The following is a 25374-nucleotide window of genomic DNA, read 5'->3' as shown; positions in this document are numbered from 1 at the left end:
GAAGCAAGCAGATCTCGGGTCCAACCTTCATCCTGTTACTTAGTAGGCTCAGCAGCGAAGGCAAATCACTCCGAATCCCCAAGCTGTTGCGTTTTTCGCCGGCACCCCATCGCATGGGGCTCCACTGCCGAGCTGTGCCTGCAGCACCACCCCCCCCCCCCACCCCGCGTGGAGCCCGACACCCAGCAGGCTCTCATCAGTGTTCGCTGGCTGACGGAACTAGGGAGTGAGGGTGCGAATTAAGACACTGTCAAATGCACTTGAGAAGGGGTGTCATGAGGTGTGAATGACAGAGGGACATACGGAAAACAGTTGGAGAACCCTATAATGCTACACGGTCATGCAGTACAAGTCCTTTTTCCAACAGGAGAAAGACATTCTTTCTCCATTGTTGACACAAGGGTACATTTTGGGCACCTAAAAAGAAATTGAGGTAAATGTGTTAATAACTGCAGGTTATTTCCGATCACTACAGCTCATGTATCTTCAAATACTCTGAGGGCAGCAGGCCGTACGCACCCAAAGCCTCCGAAGACTCCAGTGACCGCTTCAGAGTAACCGGACTTCAGAGATGAAATACCTGACTTCTCAATGGCGCAGGCAAATTCTCTAAACAAGTTCAGATTAAGCAGTCAAATGTGAATTCCCTGTACTACAATGTAGACATAGTGGGTAACATCTCACCATATTTAAAAAGACATTTATATGCATCAAAGTCGAAAGGTCCAAGGTATAGACTATGAAGTGAACGATACAAACAATACATTTATGTTTATGCAAAGAAAATTCAACCCATATATTTCTAGGTGTTTAAATATGTAAACATCTTCAAAAAGGCCCAAAGGCACACACCTGATTAACGACAGCGGCTGTCCTGGAGGATGGGAGTGGACTTGCACAGGGTGAGCAGGGGTTTTAACTTTACTGGCATTGCCTCAAATTTTTTAGTAGCGGAAATGGAAAAAAAAATAGATGACAGAATATTACTGAGTGACAGAAGCCCATGTGCCTTCTTTGAACATTAGAGATGGAAGGGGTAACTATCTGTTAGTTTTATACCAATACGGTGTATTTCTTGGTCCTTAAAAGAGGGCAGGCTACAGCTTTCGGTCACCCAGCAACGAGGCATTCTTTGCTAGCGTGAGCTACGCAGTCTTCTGGACAGAAGAGAAGCCCAATGGCTGACAGCACTAACGCCTAGTGTTAAATAACATGTTCACTAAAAACCACTAACCCACAAATTAGAAAGATTAAGAAAAAATATATTTGTTATATATAGCGACAATGGGAAGCTTATAATTAAACACAATTCTCATGAGAGTTGCAACTTTAAAGATATTTCACTATTAAATAAATGAAGTATTTAAGCTTCACTTATTATTAGGTTTTATTATTTCAACATTATTTCTCTACTGGCCTGGCCCATTAGACAAAAACCACGCTGATGCAACGCAACCTGATTGGTGCAGCCCGAGGCCCCGCCCCCCCCATCCGCAGCAGCTCGGCCTGACCTGATCGCTTGCAGTGCTGACGGGCTCTGGGCGGGCCTCACGCCTCCCAGGCTTCCCCTCGGGAGGAGTTCCTCAGTTCCACAGGTTCGTTGTCTTCTTCCCTAAGCATCCTTTCCTGGGACGACACTCTCTCTGTTCTCCGCACAAAGTCTGGGCTTGGAAGGGGCCTCTGGTCCTGGAACTCATGGCCCATCGGTGGGTTTCTCCTTGCTGCAGGACCACTGGGCCTGCTCTCGGGTTTCAGAGACTGATGCTTGTTGCCCTTACGATCGTACATAGTCAGTCTCCTCTCGACGACTTCGCGGATCAACACTGAAAGAGCACACGTATGCAAGTCCCTGTGGTTTTTTGTATTTTAGCAGTTAATAACGCTAACAGGTGAGGATAAAACATTCACCAGACCTCATCCCTTCCCTATATCATAGCCTTTCATTTAAAGTCATGAGCTCACCTTCTGAGTCACTAATGAATCGCATGTCAGTTATACTCAACACCTGTTTTAACAAGATATTTATAGAGTAATGACAAAAGATATTAATTCTGACCAAGTCTAGAAAAACCAAAAATAATATTGAGGGTAAAAATTTGCACATTAGTTAATATAATTGATATATTGAAAAATTAAGCCCTGGCTGGTGTAAGCTAAGTGGATTGAGTGCGGGCCTGTAAACCAAACAACCATGGTTCGATTCCCAGTCAGGGCACATGCCTGGGTGGCAGGCCAGGTCCCGGGAGGGGATGCACGAGAGGCAACCATACATTGTTATTTCTCTCCCTCTCTCCTTCCCTCCCCCTCTAAAGATAAATAAATAAAATCTTTAAAAAGAAAGCTTCACAATTATAAAAAAAAATTAAGAACTAAGACTGTAAAATCAACATCTTCTATTTATTCTTACTACTGAAAAATTTTAGAGATGACTTTTAAATAAAATAACTTACTGTCAAGCACTGTCCTTCCCACAATGCTGTGTTCCACAGTTTTGTCAACTTCTTTCATTAGCCATGGAAGGAATCCTAGCTCAACATCTATGACAAAAAAGTTACTTTTAATCATTCAAAGTAGTTCTCATGAGTCTATAGGTAGGAAGAATCTGTGCTTTCCCCCCTAATGTTACAATGTCAACCTTGTTTTCCTAACACAAAGTGTCAAATAGCCTCACACAGCATCACTTTGCCACACCCTCTCTCTACGTTCTGGTCCGTTCCCCTTCCAGTGCAGTAGAAACAGTATTTCCAAGTCTGCGAGGAGGCCGGAGCAGAGCCGCAGTCGGAGCCCCCTGTACAGCTGCACGAGAGGTGGGTCCGGCGGGGCGGGGCCTGGGAGCAGCAGTGCCTCCCCACGCAGTGCCAGTCTGGGACCCAGTGACGCCTGGAGCATGTCCCCCACCTGGAGCCTGGGGCCTAACAGCAGCAGCCTGGGACGCGGAGGACGCGGGTCGGGGGCGTCTGAGAAGACGGCCATCTGAGAAGGCCATCTAGAAACTAGGGGTTTCCACAGCGGTACTTCTGTTCAAACGGAAATGGGAATCTTCTCTGCTACTATGTAAGCCTTTTAAAACCATGGTCCACTACAATACACATGTTAATGTTCAAAAGTAGCTTTTTGGGGGGTGGGCATTTACCCTTTTCATCTTTCAGTGGGGCGACAACAGTGTGACAGAGTTGTGTCTTCCCTAATACAAATACTTTTAAGCTAGGCATACATCTGTCCAGAAGCTTCCAAATACACGAGGGAAAGCAAGGCCTCAGGCCTCTGCCAGCAGGTGGGCAGGAGGGCAGGAGGGTGGTGAGGCAGCAGTGGGGAGGGGGGGGAGGGCCGGACATCTGGGCCTGTGCGTGGACCCGCCCCAGTGGGCGGGAGCAAGGCATTTCCCTTCCTGAGCTTCAGCTTCTACCTCTGAAAAATGGGACTTAATCTCCCCTGTCCACCCCGACAGGGCTCCTGGGAAGGTCATGTGTTGTCATGTATGAAAAATACTCATGAGGTAGAAAGCATCATATCAGTGTGAACTAATAACATGTGTGCAATCTGACCTCTGCGTATCGGAACTGTGTAATCAACGAAAAGGAGTGTCACTGACGCCTGCCCCCAAACACCGTGAGACCTCTGAAATAGGACCTGTGTGCACCGCACTATGGGCTCGGTGCCGCCGGGCCGGGAAGGAGGGTGGTGGTGAGAATATGGACACTGGCCCTTCATCTGGCTGCAGAGACAGCTCTGAGGGACGCGGGTTTGGGTTCTGGAAGGGCAGAAACCGGTCTGCTTTTCTGTCTCCGACACCCAGAACAGCACCGGGGAAGGTGCAAACACCTGACAATAAGTAAACAACTTCAGTTGCTGCCCCCCAAGGTTTTTGATGAGAATAGAAAATCAGCTGAGAAAAAGTGAGTAACAGCTTACACGGAAATATGCTTTCCACAAAAGTTTCAAATATATTACGACGCTTAACTCCAAATAATCCTCATTTCACAGTAAGAAAATGAAGGCCATAAAGCTGTTTCATGACAAAGCTGGGTCCCGAACCCAAAGGTTTGACCTCAAGTCCGCACTTTTTCTACGATCTAGTGTTGCTTCTGAGTAAAGACAAACTCGCATTCTACAATCAAGGGCTTTCTAACACACTTGTTAGCAACAGCACTGACTTAGAACAACTATAACTGGCTTGTTACTTTGCTTCAGAGGTAGGAAGAGTCCAGTGCAAAATAAAAGTGAGCAGGAGATAAATTTGAACCGTTAGGTGGTGCTTGGTATAAGAGTGAATCTCATAAACCCCCCACAAACCTCTTTCGATGGGATCGAAAAAGTAGCCGCCGTCCCGGAGGCTGCCGAAGACCGAGGGCAGCAGGTCGGACAGGTAGCGCTGGGCGAAGGCGCGGGCGGCGATCTTCTCCGCTGTCTGCTTGTGCTTCTGCACCACCTCCCACTGCTGCTGCTTCCGGCGCTCCTGCCCGGAGAAAACCCGTCATGGGCGCCGACTGCGGGGTCCCGTCTGCCCCGTGTCCTGACGCTAGTGCGTGGAGGAAGCTGGACTCAGAGTTCCGTCCAAAAAATGGACAGCAAGGTGTCTGCCTATGAAAGGTTCATATTTTCCAGAGTTGTTGATGAATTTCAACAGCTAGTAGGCACTGAACTCAGAAAAGAGAGGGAGCTTACGGTAAAATTCATCTCCTGATCCGTTTTCAAATAAAGCAATTTTAAGATATGCTTGTTTGATTGCACGGGTAACATCAAAGGATTAGGTTATATAAATTTTTATGCAGTAGTATCATAAAGTACTGCCAGTATGAAAATTATATAGTTGCTTAGACATCTTTAGTAAAGAACTTGGGCCAGTGAATTGTCTCATTTGTCATGAATTTTTGAAGTCACAAAGTTCCAAAAATTATAAAACCTTTTCCTATTGTTGTTGCTTCTTAGAGACCATATCCACAAAGCTAGTGGTCTCTTTCTCTATGCCAATGTGCAAGTGGGAGTATTAACATGTTTTCTAACTCCATCCATTTTCAAAGGTTAAGCAAATATAAATCTAGATGATTTATAGTCTTCATTTTTTCATATTGCCTAATAGCAAATGAACTAAAAAAATAAGTATTCATTGATAGGTTTCACTGATTATTTCAACAAAGCTAATGTTGTTGGTGTTCATTTTACATTCGTAAAAAGTTTTGCATTTGCGCAACTTTTATTATAAGCTACATGCTCTCTACGCAATTAATCGTTCATTAATTGTGAATATGGAGGGAAACTGAAAGTCCATTTGATCAGATGCGGAGTGGGATACCCCAACAACCAGCCTTTCTGTGGGGTAAGTGGGACTGCCTGCGAGGTCATCTGAACTGGCTCGGGCACCCAGGCCTGTGCAATACATTCTTTCAGCGCAAAGTTCGGGGCCACGCCGCCTGACCCAGCAACGCCCGGAAAGGCTGCCGAGCCTGGTGTTTCCTGACTGGAGGTTGGTGGCGTATTTTAAAAACTGGATTCCAGCCCTGGCCAGGTGGCTCAGTTGGTTGGAGCGTCGTCCCACGCACCAAGTTCAATCCCCAGCCAGGGCACATGTGAGAGGCAACCGACGGATGCTGGTCTCTCACATCAATGTTACCTCTCTCCTCTTTCTTTAAAATCAATCAACGTGTCCTTGGGCAAGGATGAAAAAAACTGGATTCCAAAACTTTCTTTATTAAAGGTTCTAAACACCTATAATCTAAAGAAATATCCTGTAAGGACCCACGTGGCTGTGGTGTATGCCGAAAGGCACAGAGAGAAGTCTGGCCGCTTTCGGGAGAAAAGGCCCCGAACTCTATGCAGATCCTCCGCTTCTCACCCCCCACCTGTCTCGGGTGCACTCATGCTTCCCTTCCACCTTTTCTGCCACTGACTGATGGCAAGTTGATATATTTCTTTCACTAGGGCTCCTGATATTTAAGAGTGCCTTTCATCTGGGACATAAATAATTTACATTATTCTACTTGGAATTTGGGGGAACTCTACTTAGGTACCTTTATGTATGCTGGAATTTAAAGAATGCAATTCAGCTCGGGAAGGTTCTCTGACATACAGAGTGGGAGAGACACGAACAAACACCACAGGTGCCTTCTAACATGTTTCTAAAGATCTTGGGCTCTGTGAAATACCACATGTGATTCTGAGCAACACTGTTACAGGGCCAAAGACTAAGAGGGAAAGACGAAACTCTACTTTTTCCTGTCGGTGCCGCCTCTCTTGCTCTTCGAGTCTCTGCACTTCAGCAAGTTCGACGTTGCGTAACTCTTCATACACGTTCTGGCTGACCCGCAGGTTGGCCAGCTCCTCCTCTTCCATCACTTCCAGAAGAGACTGCTCAATGGTCTTTCCTATCAGAACTTCTAACATCGGCCTAACTTCAAGATCAAAGTCGAAGAGCTTAAATGCACAAAACAAAGCAAATTTCAATAAAAAAAATTTAAATTGTAAACATGATTACAGATGTCCCCTATTTCCCCCCTCTTTGCCCACATCCATGCATCAAATTTTAATCATACACCAAGTGTTCAATGAAAAACTACCCAGAGCGATAGTGACAACCGGGTGCTTTACACGGAGTGTGTCCTGTGTGCCAGACGCTGTGCTTGTGCTTCACTTACCAGGGTTCCCAACCCTCAGAACAGCCTGTGAGGACCACAGGAGGGCGCCCTGCTCACAGGCAAAATGACTGAGTCAGGGTTACAGCAAAGATCTAAGCGGTCCTCACAATGAACCCTGATACTCGGCCATTGTAAGATCAAACTCTGAAACCCAGGAGAAACATCCTTGTCTTTCTTATTCCCTGCCTTTTTTACCTAATTCTTACTGATTGCTTTTTGATAACAGTTGAAAAACAAAGGAACAAGAGTAACGGATATTATGGTGATTCATCTCTAGGATTTAGAAGCAAATATACTTTTCTATGTGGCTTATGAAGACTTATTTTCCAAATTTCAGTGGCAGTTTGTTCAAATTCCTTCAGATCTTAAACCTCATTTAAATCATCACATCACACACATAAAGCAGTGCTTTCTCTTCTCATGTCTCCTAAACTGGCCAATCAATGCCTCCCACATTAGTGTGAAAATGTAATGATTTTCAGAACTTCTTAACATAGGTTATCTTCATAAAGGTTATGCAGATAACCTATAATCTATAGGCAACTGATAGTAAAATCTTTTATACCAGAAATATTATTTTTCTTTATTTGGTACAAACCTACTTATAGTCTATTTAGGCAAGTATGCAGACACATAAAAATAAAAAAAAACTTTGCTAATGATTTTTAAAAAAGATTTTATTTATTTATCTTTACAGGGGAAGGGAAGGAGATAGGCAGAGAATATCAATGTACGGTTGCCTCCCATGGGTCCCCTGCTGGGAACTGGCCTGCAACCCAGGCATGTGCCCTGACTGGGAATCGAACCGCAATACTCTGGTTCGCAGGCCTGCACTCAATCCACTGAGCTACACCAGCCAGGGCTTAATGATTTTTATTTCTGATCAGCAAAGGGGCAATCAGAACATGGGAACCTTGTGTAACTTTAACATCTTACCTTCAAGATAATGAAAACTTAGTTTTATTGGAGAAAAATATCCTGTTAAATTTTGGCCTTCTATCTACATAATTATAATAAGTGTAACAGTTGTAAATCTACTTGACACTACAATAAACGGAACCAAACTTTAAAAAAAACCTCAGCGACTACACTCTTTCTGACTGTGCAGTGGTTTGTACTCCTGTTAAGCATTCACCTAAACCTGGCTGTACCTATTTAGGATGAAGACACAGGGAAGTGCAAATAACGTACCGTACCTCTCCTTCCAGTATTTCCGTGGCCACGTCTCTGCCGGTTTTGGCGGGAACAAAAAGTGGTGTTGGTGGTCTGTCCAAAAATGCATCTGTTTGGCATTCCATATCAACTTCTATTACGCGGTCAGCAATTTCTTCGAGGTATAATTCTAAGAGCATATCATATACACTGAGTTTGAAATTCTGGTCTCTTTCAAGCATATACCTGTATCTAAAATTTTAGCTCCTTCAAAATAGAACTAAATGGATCAGAGAATAGGTCTTAGAAAGCCCTCGGAGGCGGGGATTTTGATTCATGTGCTCTACTGAGCACTGTGTACGTTTGGAAGACCACAGAGCTGGTCAGACTAGAATATTTACCGAATGTTGAGAAAGCACTGAGCTCTACGTTTGGAAATGAAACTAAAACCTTACATGTATGTGTAGGTAAAATGTAAAGTATAATAGAGGATGGAAAGTTAATAATCCATCTATATAATTGAGTCCTAAGATAGTAAACACATAAAGATTTGAAAATTCCTGGATATATAAAAAAATCCTGCCCCACGTTTCTACATTAATTGATGTTTCCTCTAGCCTGTAGATTATAAATATACACATGAAAACCAATTTCACCTCAGGAAAAATTTGTACGAGGCAAGGGCTGAGTGGTCTCAGGCAAAGAACAGGGGATCTGGAGTCAGGTGTTGGACACGGGGCCTAACCAAACGACAGCCTCTTTGGGCCTCAGTTTCTTTGTAAAAGGGATTGTAACTGTCTCTCACATGCAGTCTTTTAATAATAAAGGAGATACATGAGTAAAGGACCTGGCACAGTCTCTGAGATGTAGGAAATACTCAGCAAAAGGTGGCTACTATTGTAGCACTTAACATTCTGATGCTGTAAATCAATATTAAAATTTATCTCTACAGAATTACAACTATACTGGCTAATCGCAGACATACTCATTCTAGACTTGGTGAGGGGGAGAACTGTGGAATGGTTTTCTTTTACCATACTTTTCCTTACTACCCAGAAAACACTCTGATGAATTCGCTCACCCCCTCGGCCAGCTGCAAGGAGCTCCATGAAAAACACTGAGTGTTCTCCGATTATCAAGATTCTGTCATTGACACAGCCCAGCCCCAGACCGTACAGGTGACGAGTAGGAAAAGCCTGCGCCAGCCTAGGAGAGCCCTTGCGGGCCTGGGGAGAGCGTGAGGGGAAGGAGAGCAAAACAAGAGGCCATGGTGAGGGACGGGGAGGGCTTGGACCTGAAAGGGGTTAGTCCTCTCCAGGGGCAAATAAAATGTCAAAACTGAACTGCACTTCTCTCCCCTCCTGTGAGTCCAGCAGTGGTTCATGTTAAGCTATAAAAACAAAGTGAGAAATAATCCCAGTTTGAAGATAAATATGTAAAAGGAGCTAAGAGAGAATTAATCTGGTCATGAAATTCTTTAAAAAACCACCCATTTTGCATTGCCATGTGTACCCAATATAATAACAATACACAATCTGTGTATTCTTCTAACGAATTGACTTCTACCAAGTGATTGGGAGAGTACTGGGTAGCATAACAGATACACAACGAACATCAGGGCCAAAGGGAAAAGAACCGACTTAGAAAATGAGCAAACCGAGAAGCCGGATGCCGATGGCACGTCCACAGACCTGTCTGCACGTCCACGTGCTTCCTGCCTTCCACGGGTTCTGGCGTCCACGGCCTGAGCTGTTCTTGGGCTCGTTTTTTGGCAAGAGCCCTCCTCTGAGTCCGATGATGTTTCTGCATATCTAAATCACTGATCTGCCCACGCTAAGAGTGACAGAAAAGGCATCTAAAGTTTAGAAAATATTTCTCAAGGCACATAGAGCCACCATTGCAAAAGTGATTCTGGGACAGCATAAAAGCACCCGTCATTCATGGCTTCCTGATCAGTGGGTGATGAAAATTTTACTAGAACTGTGTCAGATAATTAGAAAGGTGTCTGACCACGCATAAATGTAGCTTCAAAGTACCACTGTTACGTGGTATCAATGGGTGCAGAATCTTATGCAATAAATTGTTTTTCCTTATTCAAGTATATATATATTTTTTTACCGTGATTTCCTCTCATGCCTAGTAACCTAGCATACTGATACACTCATTTGGGCAGAATAAATTTTAATATTTAGCTCAGACATTAAAAAGCATTAAGCTGATTTAGTTTTTCAATTACAGCTGGCATTCAAAGTTATTGTTACTAGTTCTCAGGTGTACATCGTGGTGGTTAGACAATTACATAATTCATGCGGTGGCCCCCTGATAAGTCTAGTGCTACCTGGCACCACACAGATTTCTTATGATATTACTCACTCTTTTCCTTCCATCCAAGCCCTCAAAACAGTAACTAAAAGATAGTTATCATTATTCCCAGTAGTTCCGTACTACTTCGAGGTCCCTGATTTTGTATTTGCATCTCATTTTGAAATCATTCTCTAGTTAAATCTGTCTTATCTCAAAGCGAATAAAAAAGCACTGGGAAAATATGAAAGTGCTTTTCACAAAAAATCTTTTTAATATCTATAATTAGACTTCTAAGGAATTTTACCTGAAATGACAATGTAAGTAACACTAAAGTTTTCTGTCAAAACCTATCATCACACATCCGTAATATGATGGCTGCTGCCATTTAAGTGCATCGGAACCTGCGGTGACACACGTGTTTCACAGCGTTTCTCTGATGTCACGCAGCTGCATGAACTCCCCACGTTGCGTCACGCAGTGGAGAGCTGAGCATGGGTTCTGGGGCACACACGCCCACGTTTCAGCTCGCTAGGCACCAGGGCTGGCCACACTTGGACTGGTGACTTAAGTTTTCAGGGAGTCAGTTTTCTCCCCTGCACCGTGGGAGTACCGACACCACCTACCAAGGGTTCTGGTTGTACGGAACCGATCAAATGGTGGCGTGACAGCCCTGACGCCTGACACACAGCAGTTCTCCCCCGCAGTTACCATGTTCTCCTTACAAAATAATGACATTGCCCCTTCCCCGTCACCTGCAATTCCATTTTCCTAATTACTGATACTGTTATGGGATCATTTATTGAAGGCTTTTGGGGGTACACATTCTACACTATTATAAATATCATGCTTGGTTTCTTTCCCTTTTCTTAATAGAACAGAATTACATGTGCTACAACAATGTTTTGGTTGACGATGGACTGCATATACCATGGAGGTCCCACACGATTACAAAGTTGCTGAAAGAGTCTTATTGCCCAGTGACACTGTGGCCACTGCAACACTGTGGCGCGTTACCATGGTTAGTGGTGATGCCGGAGCAGACGAGCCTGCTGCACTGCCAGCTGTGTAAAAGCACAGCACGTACAATGATGTGCTGCCATAATACATGACAAGAGTAACAAATGGTTACTACGGTTCTGGTTTATGTATTGACCACACTTCACTTTTTATCAGTATTGTAGTGTGCACTCTTTCTACTTATAAAAACAGGCTTTGCCGCAGTATGCCGGCATCAATCAGCCCTCATGCCTCGTAAACACACCGCATCTCTTGATGGCATCAGTTTCATGTCGTTTTCTAGAGCGACATGCTGTACGGGCTTCTAGCCCAGAAGCAACAGGCCGCACTGGCCGAGCCAGGTGTGCCGGCTGCACCGTCCGATGTATGTGCGTGGGCTCTGTGGCGTTCACACAACTACAGACTCGCCTAATGGCACTTCGCTCAGAACACATCCTTGTTAAGCAGAGTGTGACTGTGTAAACGTAAGCTCTTCAGAGACTTGGGGTAAAATAAATGCAACACGTTCTTTTTCAAAACACAATGCCCAATTCAGCTGTTACAGGGTCTAGTTAAAATATTTGTTTAGACTTCTGCCAAGATGGAGGCATAGGTAGATGTGCCGTGCCTTCTCACACAACCAAGTTTAGAGACAACTAAATATTAGCAACAGAAAACACAGCCAGAACATGGAAAATTGAACTTTTCGGAAGTCCGTTAACAACAAATTCTTCAGCCTGACCGGTAAGGGGCGAAACCAGCGGCTGGTGAAGCCGGGTTGCATCGGAAAACTCGGTCAGACGGACTCAGGCGCGCGCAATCCAGGCGCAGGGTTGGACCTAGTGAGCGACCGAGCAAGCGACCAAGCGAGCGACTGCGGGGGAGACAGCAGGGGAGCAGGGCTGCGTGTTGACTGTGGTCGCGCATTTGTGCGCGGATAGAAAAGCGAGGGAGTGGGCGATTGGACCGGGACCCAGCCGTCTCCGCAGCAAGCGGCAGGGAGGGCGCCGCCATTTCCCCGCTCTGACCCCACCTCCACATACAGCGTCATAACCCAGCGACTCTGAGTGGCCCGGCCCAGGTGAACCACCAAAGGCGCTGCTCCTCACCCAGCTGTAAGAAACAGCAGAGGGGGGCCCGCCATTTCTCCGCTCTGACCACGCCCCCACATACAGCCTCACAACCCAGCGACCTGGGAGTCCAAGACTCCGCTCCTCACACTTAAAGGGTGCGAACAGACCAAAAATGGCTCAAGAAGATCTCAAAGCCCCAGAGCCTATAAATCTAAGCAATGAAGAAATAGCAAAACTCTCAGACGCACAGTTTAAAACACTGGTGATCAGGATCCTCACAGAACTGGTTGATCATAGCCACAAATTAGAAAAATACATGAAGGCGAAACTAATTGAAATGAATGGAATTGCACAGGAAACCAATAGCAGTGAAAAGGAAACTGGGACTCAGTTCAATGGAGTGGACTAGAAGAAAGCAAATAATGGCCAAACAGAAAAGAGTCAAGAAGCAAGAATTCAAAGAAATGAGGAGAGTCTTAGGAACCTCCAGGACATCTTTAAACGCTCCAACATCCGAATTATAGGGGTACCAGAAGGGGGAAAGGCACAGCCACCAGTGGAAAACTTATTTGAACAAATAATAAAGGAGAATTTCCCCAATCTGGCAAAGGAAATAGACTTCCAGGAAATCCAGGAAGCTCAGAGAGTCCCAAAGAAGTTGGACCCAAGAAGAAACACACCAAGGCACATCATCATTACATTAGCCAAAATTAAAATGAAGGAGAGAATCCTAGAAGCAGCAAGAGCTAAGGGGACAGTCACCTACAAAGGAGTCCCCATCAGACTGTCAGCGGATTTCTCAAAGGAGAACTTACAGGTAAGAAGGGGCTGGAAAGATGTATTCCAAGTCATGAAATCCAAAGACCTACAACCAAGATTGCTCTATCCAGCAAAACTTTCATTTAGAATGGAAGGACAGATAAGGTGCTTCTCAGATAAGATCAAATTCAAGGAGTTCATCATCACCAAGCCCTTATTATATGAAATGTTAAAGGGACTTATCTAAGAAAAAGAAGTTAAAGAAACATGAACAGTGAAAGGACAGCAAAATCACAGTTATTAACAACCACATCTAAAACAAAAGCAAACTAAAAGGACAGCTAGATCAGGAGTGGAAATATAGAAATGAAGATCTCATGGAGGGTTAGCAACAGGGGAGTGGGAGGAGGAGAAGGAAGGAGAAGGTACAGAAAATAAGTAGCATAGACAGTAGATAGAAAATAGATGGGGGGGAAGAATAGCATGGGAAATATAGAATCTAAAGAACTTGAGACACATGGACATAAACTAAAGGGGGGGTAATGGTGGGGATGGGGGGTAGGGTGGAGGGGAATGAAGGGTGGGAATAGAACAACTGTAACAGCATAATCAATAAAAAAATTAAAAAAAATATTTGTTTAAAAGTTTCATTTCAAAAAAATTCACCGCAGGTTGCAAAAGAAGTGGAGCCCTGTGTACCCTTCATCTGCTTTTCCCAATGGTAGCTTTTTCCAAAGTACATACACTAGATTTTGCTGTGTATGATGCACGCTTTTTAGCCCACATTTTTGAGGGGGAAATAGGACGTGCATTATACATGGGTATTACTAATTCAATACCTATATGAGTGTTTTTCATTTTTATTTATGCTTTTGTGTTAAAAATGTACCTCTGGAAACCAGTAATGATATCCATATGCAAAATAATACCCTGGAATATGGTAATTGTTTCTGTTTCTAAATATTAACAATGTGATCTTCATTTCTATGGTTCACTCTTGATCTAGCTGTCCTCTTAATTTGCTTTTGTTTTATGTGTGGTTGTTAATAACTGTGAGTTTGCTGTCCTTTCACTGTTCATCTTTTTTATCTTCTTTTTCTTAGGTAAGTCCCTTTAACATTTCATATAATAAGGGCTTGGTGATGATGAACTCCTTGAATTTGATCTTATCTGAGAAGCACTTTATCTGTCCTTCCATTCTAAATGAAAACTTTGCTAAATAGAGAAATCTTGGTTATAGGTCTTTGGTTTTCATGATTTGGAATACATCTTTCCAGCCCCCTTCTTGCCTGTAAGGTCTCCTTTGCGAAATCCACTGACAGTCTGATGGGGACTCCTTTGTAGGTGACTGTCCCCTTATCTCTTGCTGCTTCTAAGATGCTCTCCTTCATTTTAATCTTGGCTAATGTAATGATGATGTGCCTTGGTGTGTTCCTTCTTGGGTCCAACTTCTTTGGGACTCTCTGAGCTTCCTGGATTTCCTGGAAGTCTATTTCCTTTGTCAGAATGGGGAAGTTCTCTTTTATTATTTGTTCAAATAAGGTTTCCACTCGTGACTGTTCCTCTTCCCCTTCTGGTGCCCCTATAATTTGGATGTTGGTGCATTTTAAGATGTCCTGGAGGTTCCTAAGCCTCTGCTCATTTTTTTGAATTCTTGTTTCTTCATCCTTTTCTGTTTGGTCATTTTTTCCTTTCTTCTGGTCCACTCCCTTGATTTGAATCCCAGTTTCCTTTCTATTACTATTGGTTTCCTGTGCATTTCCATTCATTTCAATTAGTTTAGCCTTCATTTGTTCCTCTAATTTGTGACTAAAAGCAACCAGTTCTGTGAGCATCCTGATCACCAGTGTTTTGAACTGTGCATCTGAAAGTTTGGCTATTTCTTCATCGCTTAGATTTATCGGCTCTGGGGCTCTGAGTTGTTCTTGAGCCATGTTTTGATCTGTTTGTGCCTATTACTTATGAGGAGTGGAACCTTAGTTGTTTACCAGGGCGGGGCCACCCAGGTTGCTGTTTGTGACGTTGTATGTGGGGGTGGGGTCAGAGAGGGAGCAATGGCAGTCCTCTCTGCTCGCCCAGTCCACCTCACCACTCACCCCCCCACCCCCCCATTTATCTGAGTGCAAATGTGCGAGCCCACCGCCCTGTGCCGCCAGGGCCTGCACAATCTGTCTCAATGCTCACCTCTTCACTGGTTTATCTGCACACAAATGTGCGACCAACCACAGACAGGCAGCCACGCCTCTTCCCTGGGTCCACCCCTAGCTACCTCGTACCTGGGATCCGCGCCCTTGGCTGCCTGTGCACCACCGGGTCGGGGGATCTTTTTTGCCCAACGTGCTCTGCTGCTGGCTTCTCCCCTCTCACCGGTTTAGCTGAGCATTTCATTGTTTTCGGACTCCGTATTGTTGATTTTCTGTGGTTCGGTTGCATTTATTGTTGTTAAAACTTTGTTATTTTTAGATTTAATTGTGCAAGGACGCAAAGTATTTCCACCTACGCCTCCATCTTGGCGGAAGTCCCCAATATGGCTTTTTTTGATGCAATTACTAATATTGTATTTGGTAAGTCTTAACATAGGGTAGAGTAATTCTTCTCACTTTATTTTTTTCCCAAAATGGTATAACTATTTTAGTTCCTTTGTCTTTCCATATAAATTTTAGAGTAAGCTTGTCTTTTTAAAAAAGATTGTATTTATTTATTTTTAGAGTGAGGGGGAAGGAGAGAGAAAGAGGAGAGAAACACCAACATATGAAAGAAACATTGATCGGTTACTCTTGCATGTGCCCCAACTGGGGACTGGGCCCATGACCCAGGCACATGCCCTGACCAGGAACTGAACCCCCGACCTTTCACTTTGTGGGACGACGCTCAACCAACTGAGCCATCTGGTCAGGGCAAAATAAGCTACATAACTCTTGCTGGAATTTTGACAGAAGCTGTGTTATACTGATAGATCAACTTGGGGAGAATTAACATCTTTACGATGGTGAGGTGTTCAATCCCTGCACATGGTATATGTCTTCCCATTTCTTCAGGTTGTTTTAAATTTCCTTCATCAGTGTTTTGCGGTTTTTATCTTACAGGTCCTGTGCATGTTTCAATTTATACCTAGGTGTTCCAGGTTTTTAAAGGGGCTGTAAATGATAGTGTTTCAAGTTTTGTTTTCTACATGTTCCTTTTTGGTATACAGAAATATGACTGGTCTTTGTGTGCCAATCTTGTATCCTGTGATGCTGTTCAACCCAATCATCAGTGTTTGGTCTTTCTGGAGAGTCAATGGGATTGTTCTATGCAGACGGTCCTGTCACCTGCAGTTAGGGGTGGTTTTACTTCTTTCTTTCTGATCTGGATGTAGCACTGGCTAGAACTTAGCACCACGCTGACTAAGAGTGGTGAGGACAGACATCCTTGCCTTTTCCCAGTCTAAGAAGGAAAGCATTAATCTTTTCCACCACCAATTATGGAGTTGGCTGTATGTATTTTATGGAAGCTCTTCATCAAATTGAGGAAATTCCCCTTGACTCTCAATTTGTCGTGCTTATCATGAATGAGTGCTGAAATGTTAAATACTTGCTCTGCACCAATGACCAACCTGTCGAGACGGTGGATCACATTGATTCACACATGCCAGAGCACCTCTGCATTCCTGGAGTAAATACTGCTCGGTCATGGGATGTAGCTCTACTTAAACACTGCTGGACTCTATTTGCTACCACTTCGTGGAGGACTTTGTATGTGCACCGCAGGCAGCTGCCTGCCTCCAGTCTTATTATCGGTATCACTGGCTTGGGTACCAGGGCGATGCTGGCCTCACAGAGTAAGTCGGCAGGTATTCCCTCCTCTTTCACTTTCTGGAAGGGATTGTGCAGAATTGGTGCAAATTCTTTCTTCACGGGTTTGGTAAATCCTTCAGTGAAACTATCTGGGCCTAGAGATTTCTTTGGGGGAAACTTTTAAATTAGAAATTCAATTTAATAGTTATAGGACTATTCATTTTTCTAGTAATCCATTTAAAAATTTTTATAAATGTTTAGTGTGCAACAGATCAGAAATTAAAAGAAACAGACAGACAAACTGGTCCTTCGCCTCATGGAGTGAAAAGCTCTATTCAAGTTCTACTCACGGGCGGCTCCTGGTAGGCGGCGTAGGTGTTGCCCCGGATCACCCTCCTGTCGTACATGATGTTCGCGTAGGGCATGGGCTGTTCGGCTCTGTCAAAGGGCAAATTCTACATGACCGCTGGTCTCTGTGGAGTCAACTCATTTCGAAAAAGACTTGATTGAGATGAAAATACTTTAAGGAAACAGATTTTTGTTTCAGCACAGACCAAAATATAAGGAGAGAAATGGCTGCCACTTATGGAATACTTATTATGTGCCAGATCCTTCCCATATGTTATTGTATTTATTGCTTGCAATAAATGCAATTTAGTACATTGTAATTCTCATTTGTCGAAGGAGGAAGTAAACTCAGAAAGGAATCTGCTGGTAAGGGGCACAGCTTGACTGAGGCTGTCAGACATTAGGCTACTTAACCTTAAAAACCGAAAAGGAGTTGCCCTAAAGAACTGATGAAAGTATGATTCAGGGACTGCAAAGTTACATTAATAGTATCAGGCTTACTGAAATAAAGCAAGTTAAATTTCTCATTGTTCTTAAACTTCAGAGATCTTTTCAATTACATTATTTTAAATATTAATAAAGCTCTAATTTGGGGGCATAATGATCAATAGTGAAAAATACAGTTGATATTTGCATTCAAAGTTCTTTAAATGATATTCTACTTATGGTGACAAAACCAAATGTCCATCTATTCCAATAATAATGTTCTATCAGAAACAATTTTAAAAGGGGTAGGAGGTTGCTCACTTATCACATGTTGAAGCCGTGATTGGGCAGCCTGACTTCAAATCCCGTAAAACCCAGGCATGCTGATGCTCATCTCACGGGGCCTTTGGGCAGCGTTCAGACCAGCCGGCCCCTCCCTTGCAGGAGCGCTCTCCTTTCTCAGACTCTGTGATACACTGTGTTTTTCTCACTGCCCTGCTTGTGCGTCCTCAGCCTGTGTCTGTCTGATGGCTCCAGCCTGTACTGGAGGACTTCCTCGGGGCCCAGGCTTCTCTTGCCCTTCATTGCCCTCATCCATTCTCAAGGCTTTGCTCACGATCCATGTTCCTAAAACTCCCAACTTTATGTTTAGCTCAGAACTCTCCCACTGATACGTCTGATAACATCTTACCAAGGCGTCTCAAAGGCAACCTTAAAGTGTACATTCTCCCATTCCAAGCTGTTACTCCTTTAGTGTCCCTCATATCATTAATTGGTTCCACTGGCCAAGCACTTGGCTTAATTTAGAAGCCCGGGAGTCAACAGAATGCTTTCTGTTCCCCCACTCCCTACACCCAGCAAGTCCTGTGAATTCTACCCCGACTCTTTCTCACATCTATCCAGTGCTCACTGCCCCCACTATCTTTTAACTAGACTATTGCAAAAGTCTCTTAACTGTCTGGAACAAAATTTCTCCCTCAATCTGTTCTATTCGTTGTAGCCAGTGATGTTAGAATGGAAAAATCCAAACATTGCTCTTACTTGATTAAAGCCTTTCAGTGTCAATTAAGTAATAATGAGGAAAAATTCTGGTTTAGTTTTTATACTATCAAAAGCCAAAAAGAGAAAAATCCATAACACCTATTGCTGGTGAAGATGTGGGGAAAAGGGTATGTTCAAATATTCCTGGAGAAAGGGCATATTGTTCCATTTGTTTATATTAAAAATATACATGATCTAACATTTCTACCCTGGGAATCTGGCCTATAAAAATAAAGAGGTTAGTGCATAAAGTTGTTTATTTAAACCTCATTCTTTGTGGCAAAAAGTTGAAGCAAACTGAGTATCAGTCAAGAGTAGGAAATTCTTAACAAGGGGCTATGATGCTATTAAAAATAGTTGGAGGAATTTCCACAAAGAATTAAGTGGAAAGGAAGGTGCTGAGAATTGTGTATAATACGTTATCATCGCTATGAAGTAGCAAAAGCCCTTGTATGTGTGTATGTGCATGTGTATATTCATACACTTGTACTTAAACTGGGACAGCGGAGAGAAGTACAGAAGCACTCATACAAAGCCACTGACATAATTTACCTTGAGGGCAGGAGAGGAAGTGCAGGTGTACAAGGAAAAGTGATGGGGTGCTAAGAACTCACCCTAGCATGAATCGTAGGCAATCCAAAATGACACACGTACTTCTACAGAATTAACTATGACTGTGTAGGTATATATAACAGTAGGGGAAAAAAGAAATTAGAGCTTGTAAAAAAGAGGAAAAGGCCAACTGCAGATTAGTATGTGTGGTCTGATTCTACTTCAGAACTAAACCTTCTGTCTAAATATACGTATGCTCATATATATCTGTGTACAAGTAAGGAGTTGTAGAATAATAATACAAGATTGTTAAATTTGATTACAATAGGGAAGTGGGAATAAAGGTGGGCAGAAGATAATTAACATTGCATTTTACTTTGTAGTTTTCATTTGTTCCAACAAGCATATATTGCCTTTGTAAACTGAAAATCACCAATAAAGATAATTTTAAACTAAAAAACAAATACACTTATACCATACTCCTTCCAATGGCTTGCATCAATGGATTAGTTCAACATAAGCAAGGTCCTGCAACTTAACTGACTCTCTATATTTTTTTTAAAAAGGTTCCTAATGAACCACCACTGATTCTTATTTCATCTGTTGCTCAGATTTAACGGTAATGATTTATAAGTAAATACTTAAGGGCGCCAGAAAGTGTTTTTGAAAACACTGCTTTTTGAAATAGAATCCTTATAAATAATCCCCCTCCAAGTTTAAATGTTGTTTTTTTCTTAAAAGTGATAGGCATTTCTTAATAAAAATGTCTGTCAGAATAAAGTAATTATAAATTTGGAGTCAGTTTTTGAAATAAGCATCCAGAGTCACATTCCTGACGTTCAAACATTAATTTAGCAATTTGCACGGAGTGCTTCCTAAGTCACAGGCATGGTCCTAGTTGGACAAAACAGAAGGTTCCTGCTTCCATGGAGCCTTCATTCTTGGGAAGTTCTGCCGAGTCCAAAATTTGAGGTTTATGGAAAGAACTTCAAGAGAACCGTAAGGATGATGGTCCTTTCTAAGCATGAATATTTGCAAATACTCATTAATGTAAAAACACATTTTGGGGTCCAGCACCCCAAAGAGGTGGTGGATTGCCTGATTCTTAACCAAAGACTGGCGTGGCTCCCAATAATCACACGTGCGTGGCATAATAACCACGCACATGTGATTATTGTGCGTGACACTTTTTGTGCCTGTTTCCTTATTTGCATAAGGGAGTTATAAAACCAAATTCACAGCCCTGCAAACTCATTAATAAAATGTATGTAAATGACCCTAGTAAGGTGCTTGACACAGCTGGCCTACGATAAACATTAGCTGACTCACACTTAGAGAAGTTAAGTCAGCAATTCATTATCCCTAAACGTTAACTACAGGAGGCCACCCCGGGCCCCTTCTGCCTTCATTCCTTCACACCACAAGAGTTCTTTAGGGAAGAAATTTTATTTCGGCAGCGTGTAGGGAAGAGAAAGCAACCTCGGCAGGTTTCACGAGGGCGAAGGGGCCAGGATGGGGGACAGGATGGAGACACACAGGGGCTGGTGGCTCACTCACGGCTGCACCAGGCTGTCCCGGTAACGGCGGCGCTGGCAGGGCAGGACCCGGGGCCGGCTGGTGAAGGTGTAGGTGTAGGTGCTCATGGTCCGAGAGGCGCGGTCGGTCAATATGGAGGCCACGTCTGCGGTCGAAGCACTTAGCTTTCTATGGAACTCGGCTTCGACCCTGGTAGGCGCTAAGTCGTCGTGGCAGCCGGAGAGGTTTCCTTTGTGCCAAGGGCAGGGATTCCGGGGCGCGAGGATTGGCAGCAAGAGAGGAAGCCGGCGTGACGGGAATTTGCCGGATTTAGAAGTGGGAGCTACCCAGGGCTCGCTCTAGAGAGCACACGGCCGGTCCACGGTGCCGCCACCGGTTGCCCAGCAACACCGAGTTCCGCCTGGGGGCGGGACCTCCAGACAGTTCGGAGAGGCCGGTTACCAGAAAAGGCCCCGGGGCATGCGCACTTCCGACCCTTGCCCCGCCCACCCGCTTCTCCTCGCGAAGCGCCTGCGCGTTTGCAGTTTTCTGACCAGGAAGGGGGCGTGGAAGCCCCTACTGTGTCTTTGGGGAGCAAAGCGGCAATACCCAGTTACACTTTTGAACGTGGCTTTCGGGGGCTGGTGCTGGCGCCATTCCCCAAGGTGCACTTGATTCCGCTCCTTAGGGGATCTCCGCGGTTGTTTTCCCCGCTGCCTTGATGCTGCGTCGCTGCCCCAGGCGGCTGACGTACGATCGATCGCTCACGTGTGGCACCCAGGCTCCCAGCTCTGTTGAGTGCCGGGGCCCTGCGAGGGCTTCCCTGGTGTCTCCCAGCACCGTCACCTCTCCCGACCCAGGGCGGGCTGCCGCCGCGCTCCGCAGCCTGGCCTGCACCTCCCTCCTTTCTTTTCTGTTTACTGCCCTGTTGCTGTCCCCAGAGCGACACTGGCAGCATCACAGACAAAATATTGGGATTGGAGTGGGCGCTTCGTTGTCTTTCGGTTAGGCCCCTATATTTCAATCGTTTAAAGCCCTAGGCTCTGAAGAATTGTAAATCATGGGGTGGGTCTGTACCAAAACGCGTGGGCAGAGACTTTGGTTTTCCTATTGTCGTTCGTATAAGTGAAGTATAGGTTTTCCTGAAAGATCTGATTATAAGGAGTAGAATTTATAATCATAGATTATTCTTATCAGGAGTCTTGCTTTTGTCTCCACTACTTCGTGAACTGCATACAGACTTTGGAGCAGCCTTTCAGCTGAACATGGGTGGTCCTAGTAGCACATGAATTTACGAGTTTCTGCCACAAGGTGTCACTGATTCTTTGTTAGCGTTTAGTAAGTAAAATAATTGCAGCACAAGTAAAGCAACTAGAAGGTAGTTATTTACATTGTAGAAAGATTTCCTTTCAGGAGCCGGAGTGTTTGCCAAGCGTACACAGGGGTAAAGGGACGCCTGGAGCCCGAGGCTAGGAGTCAGCCAGACCAGGGTTGGGAGTTCAGAGCTCTGGATTTGGGGTCAGGGACTGGAGTTAACTACAGGTTTGCACGTGTGAGCTGTGTGACCTCAAGCAAAATTTAAATGATTCTTTGCTTTATTGACAAAGACAACATTTTTGTAATTTTATCAATAAAATAGCACATAATAGGTGCTGCTTCACCAGTATTACCTAGTTATTTATAAATATCAAAAGAAGTAGCAGTGTTTAGAAAATTGTGTTATGTACATACAAGATTTACAACAATTTTATAAAAATTATGCATGACTCTAGAGCTGTATAGCTATTGTATTGAACAGTTGTACTGGTGAAAACTCTCGGTTATAAATGGTAGAAACCCATCTGAACTTGTTTGGCAAGAAGAGAATGTTTTGACATTTATCAGGGTAGTTCATGTGACTTCAGGAATGACAGTGTTGTGGGGACAGCGGGCTTCAGGCACCACTGGAATCACAATTTGCATGACACCAGTATGAGCAGCCCCCAACTTTCTTTTTAGCTTTGAGGTCTTTACTCTCTGGCTCCAACTTGCCTCCTCCGCACAATAGGCAACATTCCAATATTGTGAACGTTGTAGGGCATCCACATGACATCATCCTGTAGGTTGAGAAGATGAGAAGCCAGTGCTGGAGAAATAAGTGCTATAAAATCACCGTGACTTTGGCGAGGAAAATACTAATTGGAATTTATAAAAGCCATCATAGTTTATTACTAACCTTCAAATAAAAAAAAAACCCTCCAATGTGTTGGCTAATATCTTTGGGTCTGCATGTCTTTATTTAAAAAGAAATAAACAGTATTCCATTATTATTTTCTTCGTAAAGAAATCAGAGATTAAAAAAATGAAAATTTACCGTAAAACCATAAGTGTAAATTTGTTTTACAAATCTTCATTTAAAACATTTCACATGGTATTCTTTTAAAAGGCATCTGATCTGGAACATATGTTAATTCTAAACCTATTTTTAGTGCCGTCTTCCCCCCACCAATTAGAAAAAAAAATTATAACAAAAAAACACACCAGACCAGAATGAACTTTTCGGAAGTCTGTTAACAACAAATTCTTCAGCCTGACCGGTAAGGGGCGAAACCAGCGGCTGGCGGAGCGGGATTGCACGGGAGGACTCGGCCAGACACACTCGGGTCCGCGGAATCCAGGCGCAGGGTCAGACCTGGTGAGCGACCCAGCGAGCAACCAGGCGAGTGACCTCGGGGGAGACAGCCGGGCCCGGGGCTGTGTGTTGACTGAGGTCACGCATTTGTGCGAGGGTGGACAGGCGAGGGAGTGGGCGGTTGGACCGGGCCAGCAGGTCCCCACGGCAAGCGGCAGTGGAGGGCGCCGCCATTTCCCTGCTCTGACCCCACCTCCACATACAGCGTCATAACCCAGCGACTCTGAGTGGCCCGGCCCAGGTAAACCACCTAAGGCACTGCTCCTCCGCACCTAGCTGTGAGAAGCGGCAGAGGGGGTCGCCATTTCCCCGCTCTGGCCACGCCCCCACATACAGCCTCACAACCCAGCGACCTGGGAGTCCAAGCCGCCACTTCTCACACTTAAACAGCCCGAACAGACCAAGAATGGCGCAGGAGGATCTCAGAGCCCCAGAAATAAATCTAAGTGATGAAGAAATAGCAAAACTCACAAACGCACAGTTTAAAAAATTGGTGATCAGGATCCTCACAGAACTGGTTGATTATACCGACAAATTAGACAAATATATGAAGGCGAAACTAATTGAAATGAATGGAATTGCACAGGACACCAATAGCAATGAAAAGGAAACTGGGACTCAAATCAATGGAGTGGACCAGAAGAAAGCAAATAATGGCCAAACAGAAAAGAGTCAAGAAGCAAGAATTCAAAGAAATGAGGAGAGTCTTAGGAACCTCCAGGACATCTTTAAACGCTCCAACATCCGAATTATAGGGGTACCAGAAGGGGGAAAGGAACAGCCACCAGTGGAAAACTTATTTGAACAAATAATAAAGGAGAATTTCCCCAATCTGGCAAAGGAAATAGACTTCCAGGAAATCCAGGAAGCTCAGAGAGTACCAAAGAAGTTGGACCCAAGAAGGAACACACCAAGGCACATCGTAATTACATTAGCCAAGATTAAAATGAAGGAGAGAATCCTAGAAGCAGCAAGAGCTAAGGGGACAGTCACCTACAAAGGAGTCCCCATCAGATTGTCAGCGGATTTCTCAAAAGAGACCTTACAGGCAAGAAGGGGCTGGAAAGAGGTATTCCAAGTCAAAAAATAAAAAAAAATAAACCTATTTTCATATACCTCTTCAGGAATGTATATCACCATATTCTGAGGTGCACTTGACAGTTACATATAAGTTAAATATAAGTTAACTTCTTTTAAACCCTAACAAATGCATTAATTGCTTTTTACAACAAACAAACCCTTAAATAGCCCCATTACTGATTTTTTCTGCATCTGTGTTAATCAGTCACGAGTGATGTTAGTTATCTCTGAGGTCTTATCTGAAAATAAATTCTCCTGCCCTGAATTCCCTTAGCAAGAAGCAGAAGCAAGTTTTTAAATAAACTTTCTTGCACTGAATGGATGGAATCTCTTCCCAGCCCTGAGATTGTGTTGGAATCCGGGAGACAAGACACGTGCACTGCGCCCCCTGCCGGCCAACAGGGAACCGTCCGGAAAGTAGAGATGATTCGCTCTCCTCGAAGCAAGGGGGTCGGCTCCCTCCTCTCCATGCAGCTAATGTGCAGTTTGAAAACGTTGTGGTGCTGGTGGGATTGCGCTTTATTGTGTATATGTCTCAACTGTGAGTGTCCTGAAACATTCAGGTTTCTTTGATAAGAAACAAGTATAATATATAGGACATAACGAGGGCTTCTAAAGTGTGTTCAAGGATTCTTTCCAAAATTATTCAAAGATGTCTTTGATCCTGAGATTTGTTTGAAAGGAAAGGGTCGGAGCCTCCAGTTTTAAAATGGTATTGACTGAAGTGGGAAGCCCCTCACCTGTCTAGAAGATGCAGACCCGGGGAGGGGACAGGAGTGTGGATAGCAGCCTGTGCTTTAGCTTGAGGAGATTTAAAATGCAGCCAGGCAGATGAAGAGTGAGGCCAGGAGAAACTATGATGTTGTGTTTGCTGGCAGATACCAGGTCTGGGTTCATTTCTCTCTTTGGAGGATGAGGGGGAGGGGGAGGAGAAACGTGAAATCTGTGAAAATATGCTGTCAAACAGGAGGAAGAGAGCGAGCATCTGAACAGAGGAAGACTGATCTCAAGGAGTGAAACCGGTGTCCCTAAAAGCACAATCCTGCACC

General features: G+C 44.1%; 1 protein-coding gene across 1 annotated transcript; it reads right to left on the bottom strand.

Annotated features, from left to right (window-relative positions):
- Positions 1-1402: 1402 nt before the first annotated feature.
- On the bottom strand, positions 1403-21231 carry RSPH3 (radial spoke head 3). Its single transcript, XM_053668701.1, has 9 exons — positions 21184-21231; positions 20617-20933; positions 17043-17130; positions 9476-9617; positions 7829-7974; positions 6208-6411; positions 4294-4456; positions 2451-2537; positions 1403-1823 (listed from the first exon to the last, which is right to left on the bottom strand). The coding sequence occupies exons 1-9, from the start codon at positions 21229-21231 to the stop codon at positions 1549-1551; spliced, it is 1470 nt and encodes a 489-aa protein (XP_053524676.1). The 3' UTR covers positions 1403-1548.
- Between the last annotated feature and the right edge of the window lie 4143 nt (positions 21232-25374).

Source organism: Artibeus jamaicensis, unplaced genomic scaffold (genome assembly GCF_021234435.1).
Source record: "Artibeus jamaicensis isolate MK-2021 breed Jamaican fruit bat unplaced genomic scaffold, CSHL_Jam_final contig_497, whole genome shotgun sequence".
Classification (NCBI taxonomy): Eukaryota; Metazoa; Chordata; class Mammalia; order Chiroptera; family Phyllostomidae; genus Artibeus; species Artibeus jamaicensis.
Note: the sequence above shows the minus strand (reverse complement) of the source record. Positions and strands in the feature narration are given on the sequence as shown.